This window comes from Coturnix japonica, chromosome 12 (genome assembly GCF_054131305.1).
Source record: "Coturnix japonica strain WE chromosome 12, WE-NBRP24, whole genome shotgun sequence".
NCBI classification, from domain to species: Eukaryota; Metazoa; Chordata; class Aves; order Galliformes; family Phasianidae; genus Coturnix; species Coturnix japonica.
Genome location: NC_140674.1, coordinates 12,618,349 through 12,624,410, shown reverse-complemented (window position 1 = coordinate 12,624,410; position 6,062 = coordinate 12,618,349). Strand labels below are relative to the sequence as shown.

Here is a 6,062-nt window from a genome sequence, read left to right as displayed (position 1 = left end):
CCCATGGACTACTGCTGTGAAGTCCCACACTCTGCTCCTGGGCTGGGAGCATGGCATGTGTGCAGGGCTGCCCAGAGGAGAAATGTGCACCAGTGGCAGCTGTCCCCGAGCTGCAGCACTTGTTTTCCAGCCTTTGGGGTGGTGACAACTTCCAATTGTGACCGGGCTAGAATTTCAGCCTGTGACCTGAAGGTGAAAGGGTTGGTATTCCTGGGCTACAACTTGTGTCAGGGCTCTTCCTGTAATACCCCAGCTCTTACAAGCAATTTGCTTTCTATACTTCTTGTAAGCTTTGGATATTAGAGCTCTGGTTCTTCAGACACACGCTTTGTTCTGGTTTGGGTTACACCTCCCAGACCTAAAGGACAGGCGCAGCCAGCTCTGCCACCTTCTCACCTCCCATTGTGCCACACCAGCAGCATGACCCATCTTTATTCCACCTCCCTGCCCCTGAGCCCAGGATCAGCCTAAATTTTCCTGCCAACGCATTTTCCCTTCAAGATGTTCTACGAGTCAGTAATGTCCCAATGAGCCATCCAAAGGTTCTCTCCAAAGACGCTTTGGACAATCCCCAGTTTGTAACCCAAGATTACTGCATGAGCAAAGAGTATGTAAGTGCCAGAGGATCAGAGAACAGGGAACACCCTGTTGCACAAGCAGCCCTTTATCTGGGGATATCTTTCCCTGCTTGATAGCCTTCATGCAGAGCTGGAGAAGCCCTGAGGAGCTGTTCCAGATCCCCCAGCGGTTTCAAGCCTCTTGGACACCTCCTTCCAGCTGGAGCACGGCCTTGGCCACTTCATTTCCAGAAACATCCTCCCATGTAAATCCTCCCCTTCCTCTCCTGATCCCCGGGGAATTCACACGCAGACACGCTTCCGCTGCGGGATCACAGCCCTCGCACGTGCGCGGCGTTTTGCAGCAGGCAGAGACAGGGACTCAGAGCAGGAACACCCGACAGGATGCCCTATAGGACGCGACCTTTCCAAGGCCCCAGCTGGGCTTCCAACAAGCTAAAGCCTCCTCTGGGCCTGTGGCAGGCAGGGACACAGCCTCACAGCCCCCACTTGCAGACTGGGAGCTGTTGCCGGTGGCCAGGGTGCTCCCCAGCTGCCCGACCGGACAAGATTTGGCCTCCCGTAATTACAGCCTGTGATCCCCGCCTGCCCTGCTCCATCCCCATGAGAAACCGACCTGCTGCCAGCAATTAGAGGTGGTTAGCAGCTCCTGGGCTGCCATAAACATGGAGGTAATTGCAGCCTGTTCTCACTCCCAGCCCAGGAGGGACCAGGCTGCCCGGCTTCGCATTTCCTTTGCAAATCCCCATAGGAGGGAGAGCACAAGCTCGAGAATTGCAGTGACCTTCTCATTGTTGTTTTTGTTTCCACAAGTATTAAAAAATATTATCCCATCAGAGAACACCTTCGGCACATCACAAACGTCCTGCAGCTTTCACACTAAGCAGCCGTCTCATATGGAGAGACGACCAAAAGGTGCTCCCCCACCTTTTCCTCCCTTGAGTTTGCCCGCAGCTAATGGAAGCTCACATCAAATATTGCTCATCTGAAGTGAAATCGTGAAGGCCGCTCTTTGTTTTTCCACTCAAAAGACTTGCGACTTTGACGGAGGAGCTGAAAGCAAGCCGGGATTTGTGCTTTTCTGTAGTTTTAAACGTGACACTCTCTTTTATTTATCTTCCTCTTTTAAAACTCCGGTGGCCGTGCAGGAAAAGCCTCTGAGGAGACGAGGGCTTTGCGCCGCTGAGATCTGCAAACATGGCTCTTCTTTCCTGAACTTTATTTTTCTCACGGTCTCTGAAAAGGCGAGATCAGGTGATACGTGTGGGATTGGCCCCGTACAGGTGCAGATCAGGTACTGGAGGAGGTGGAAAAACATCGCTGTGTGTACTCAAAGAGAAGAGAAAAAAAAAAAAGGAAGAAAGAAAAGACAGAGGAGAAAGAGCGAGCACATTTCTGAATAGGCCAGGTCTAGTTCTTGGCAGGATGACTCAGGCTTAGCTGGCAGGCGATGGGAATAGGAGTGTGAGAAAGTCAGTCAAGCGGAGGGAAAAGAAAGATTCAAGTCCCCAGGCAAAATGCTTTTTTTTTCCTTTGCTTTTTTTTTATCTTAACTTTTAAAGTAACCCCACAAACCGTCCTGCCCAGCCGTGGTGGTGCAGGCACAGCTGTGCCAGGGCAGAGCAGCAACACTGAGCTGTGGTTTAGTGCTCGGCTGGGTGCTGGGAGCAGGGCACACACCTGCAGCCACACCAACAGCCAGGGGTGTGCACGGAGCAGTGTGACTGCAGTGCTGTGACCGCAGTGCTGTGACTGCAGCGCTGTGACAACACCTCAGGGCACCAGGCTGGCACCTGGGCACGGCCCTACAGGGTCCTGACCCTAGTGACAGGGCTTACACACAGAATCACAGACTGACCCGGGTTGGAAGGGACCTCAAGGATCATGTAGTTCCAACCCCCCTGCCTGGCAGGGCCACCAAACATACACCTTTACTAGATCAGGTTGCCCAGGGCCCCGTCCAACCTGGCCTTGAACACCTCCAAGGACGGGGCATCCACAACCTCCCTGGGCAGCCTGTTCCAGGGCCTCCCCACCCTCCTAGGGGCTTAGGAACCATTAAAGGCTACGGGCCGCTGTGACAGCGACTGGGCCACCTCGGGATCCGGGCACCAGCACAGGGACAGAGCCCAGCGCACCGTGACAGCCCAGCGGCTGCTGCTGGGACCCGGCCCGTCCCGGCATCCACAGCCGCTTCCTGGCCCCACACCCGGTCCCGATACCCCTCAGGCCGCGGCCCCCCACCGCGCGACTCCCCCACTTCCCGTCCCTCTGCCCCCCGAGGTTAGCGGGCGGGGCCCGGCTGCCACGGGCTCCAATTAACCCGGTAATTAGCGCAGCGCTCCCGTCCCTCTCCTCCGCTCCGCTCCCCTCCCTGTGGCGGCGCCCTGGGGGTTAAGAACCGCGGGCTCCCTCCCTCCCGCCATTGGCCTCCGTCCGCCGCGCGGCCCGCAGCCAATGGGCGGGCGGCGTCCACGAGCGGGGCCGCGTGCGGGCGGCGCCCATTGGCTGGGCGCGAGTGTGGGAACGGCGGCGGGGGACGTTTCACACGAGCCGCGCGCGTGCGGCGCGCGCTATAAGTAGGGGCGGCCAAAGGCGCGCGGCACCGCACGGCGCCGCATCACCGCGCACACAGCGCTGCCACGAACGGGCGCCGAGCCCGCCCGCCCCGCGGGGCCGCCCTCCCTCCCTTCCCCTCCCTTCCCTTCCCCTCCTCCCGTCCCGTCCCGTTGTCGTGCCGCCTCGCGGCCGGCGCTGCCGCAGCACGCACCATGCCCGCCGACCTGATGGAGAAGAGCAGCGCCTCGCCCGTGGCCGCCACCCCCGCCAGCATCAACGCGACGCCCGATAAACCCAAAACGGCGGCGGAGCATCGGAAGGTACGAGCGGGAGGGTCGGGCTGGGCTGCGCTGAGCTGAGCCGGGCCGGGCGCTGACCGCCGCCTCTCTTTGCAGTCATCCAAACCCATCATGGAGAAGCGGCGGCGGGCGCGTATCAATGAGAGCCTGGGGCAGCTGAAGACGCTGATCCTGGACGCGCTGAAGAAGGATGTAAGCGGAGGGGGGGATGCGGGGCGGGGGGAGCGGGGCCGGCCGGCAGGGCAGTGCCGGTGTGAGCCCCGCATGTGCCCGCAGAGCTCGCGGCACTCCAAGCTGGAGAAGGCCGATATCCTGGAGATGACCGTCAAACACCTGCGGAGCTTACAGCGGGCACAGATGACCGGTGAGAATCGGGGGGGGACGGCGGTGATGCTGGGCTGTGCTGTGCTGGGGTTTCCTGCTCTGCTCTGTTGTCTCGGGTGCGCTCCGTGCTTCCCACCTGTGTCTGTGGTGCTGGGTTGGAGCCCTCTGTCAGTGGGCACAAGGGGTGCTGGGTGCTCTGTCCTGGGGGGATCTCTGTTACCTGCCTGGGTCCTCAGTGTTGGGATGCACAGTGCGCTCTGCCCACATCCTCAGCACCCAGGAGCATCCTGCCCGCTCACGGGGCTGTGGGAGCATTGGGCAGCTCGCTGTGTCCCCACTGACGGCCCCGTGACTCTCCCCACAGCTGCGCTGAGCACAGACCCTACAGTGCTGGGCAAGTACCGCGCCGGCTTCAGCGAGTGCATGAACGAAGTGACGCGGTTCCTCTCCACCTGCGAAGGTGTCAACACTGAGGTGCGCACCCGGCTCCTGGGCCACCTGGCCAGCTGCATGACCCAGATCAACGCCATCAACTACCCCGTGCCGCCCCCGCCGCTGCCACCGCCACCCGCAGCCTTCGGGCCACCCCTGGTGCCGCCGGGTGGAGGTGCGGGGCCGCTCCCGGCCGTACCCTGCAAGCCAGGTACTGATGCAGCCAAGGTGTACGGTGGCTTCCAGCTGCTGCCTGCCTCTGATGGGCAGTTCGCCTTCCTCATCCCCAGCGCTGCCTTTGCTCCCGGTGGGGCTGTGCTGCCCCTCTATGGCGGTCCTCCTACGGCTGCCACCACCGCCTCACCCTCCGGCCCCTCACCCGGCTCTGCTGACTCAGTCTGGAGGCCCTGGTGAGGGTGCCAAGCACCGGACTGGACTGAGCACCGCGCCCCGTGCTGCTGGCACGACTGTACATAGGTTATACGTTCATATTGGATTGTGCCTTTGTACCATAGCACTCCCTCCAACAGTGTTTCGTGTTTTACACGAGATCTTTTTTTTCTCCCTTCCTTCCCCTTCCTTATGTGACACCAAAGATTGGGATTTTTTTTTTTAATTTTTTTTTTTTTTTGAATGCTCTTAAAATAAAAAGAGTCTCTTCTGTTTTGGAAGGCCTTTGGAGATACCTGGAGTGCTGCCTGTGTGCTCGGAGGGAGCCCAAGGACTGTGCTGCTGTGGGGCTGGAGCTGTGTGTGGCAGACCCCTGTCCCCTTTGTGTCTTGGGAAATCGACTGGCCCTTTCCATGCCCCTGGGCAGATGTAATTCCTGCTTCCCTGGGAGCAGCCTGGCTGATCTGACCTGCTCAAAGTGTTGTGTTTGCAGAGCTGCTGTGTGCACTGGAGGAGGCACCTCTCAGCTGCTCACGTGCAGTGAAACAGATTGAGCATGGAGCCTCCAGCCCAGACCCCAGGGCCCTGTCCCTGGTGTAAATCACCGGTGCCTGCAGCCTGGTGATTTACAGGAGTGCCTGCCAGTGTCTCGTGTTACAACTGTGGGACAGGCCGGACGCAGTGCTGTGTCTCAGGGCTGACAGGCTGCAGCAGGCGGTGCTGGGTACCACCTCCACCTGGAGCTGAAGGCACGGAGCACGAGTCAGGCTGTGCCGGATGATTAATGCTCTGCATGTGGTTTTGATAGAGTTGGGCATTTCCTCTGCTTTAATATGGAAAACACATGTTGGGGGAGTGAGGTGGGGCTGTGTGGGCTGCCTGCCTCTGTAACTGTGAGCTGCAGCTGACCCTCCTGACTTGGTCATGCCCCATTTCCAGGCAAGATGTGAGCCCTAGATAGGGGCAAGTGGTGGTCTCGGGTTACAGCTCACATCGCCCTTCCTAACAAGTCCTAACTCAGAACGGACAGCTTTAAACCGAGCCAAGATCCATCGGGGATTTCTTCCAAATCCCCCACAGAAGCGTGTCAGGTTCTGCCTGGCTCAGCCAGGTGCTTGGCTGCATCCAGGTGCTGGGGAAGTGCGAGCTGTGAAGTGTGAGAGCAGGCAGGGTCTGAGGGCTCCCCTCTCTGCAGCTTCCTGATCTGAGAGCGCTTCTTGGGATGGATTTTGGAGGGGGAGAGATGTCTGCAGTCTCTGTCTCCACAGGGCTTACAGATGAGGATGTGCTTGGTGATGGCTGTCTTCTGAAAGCAGCTGCAGAGGATGATCTCCCAAGCATCCGGGTGATGACCAGCATTCTCCTCTCCTTTTTGTATGTAGATTCCCCTGCATCTCCCAGTGCCTTTGCTTTTACTACTGCCTTCACTGTGGCATCCAGCAGCCGGGCTTTGTGTATCTGGGGCTGCCTGCCCTTGTGT

The 6,062-nt window shown here is 59.1% G+C and overlaps 1 protein-coding gene across 2 annotated transcripts; it reads left to right on the top strand.

Annotated features, from left to right (window-relative positions):
• Nucleotides 1-3,182: 3,182 nt before the first annotated feature.
• Nucleotides 3,183-4,873, top strand: HES1 (hes family bHLH transcription factor 1). Of its 2 annotated transcripts, XM_085513085.1 has the most exons (5): nt 3,183-3,253; nt 3,297-3,457; nt 3,533-3,628; nt 3,713-3,800; nt 4,125-4,873. In XM_085513085.1, exons 2-5 carry the CDS (start codon nt 3,350-3,352, stop codon nt 4,604-4,606), a joined length of 774 nt encoding a protein of 257 aa, XP_085369211.1. In that variant the 5' UTR covers nt 3,183-3,253; nt 3,297-3,349; the 3' UTR covers nt 4,607-4,873. The 2 variants fall into 2 exon arrangements, with proteins under 2 accessions (XP_085369211.1, XP_015727422.1); XM_015871936.2 differs by having other exon boundaries at nt 3,183-3,457.
• Nucleotides 4,874-6,062: the final 1,189 nt, after the last annotated feature.

Bases quoted from the DNA above. Each gene is read 5' to 3' on its own strand.
- HES1 (XM_085513085.1), top strand. From the start codon at position 3,350: ATGCCCGCCGACCTGATGGAGAAGAGCAGCGCCTCGCCCGTGGCCGCC. The intron at 3,629-3,712 runs GTAAGCGGAGGG...ATGTGCCCGCAG, and splicing joins TGGACGCGCTGAAGAAGGAT to AGCTCGCGGCACTCCAAGCT. The intron at 3,801-4,124 runs GTGAGAATCGGG...CTCTCCCCACAG, and splicing joins ACAGCGGGCACAGATGACCG to CTGCGCTGAGCACAGACCCT.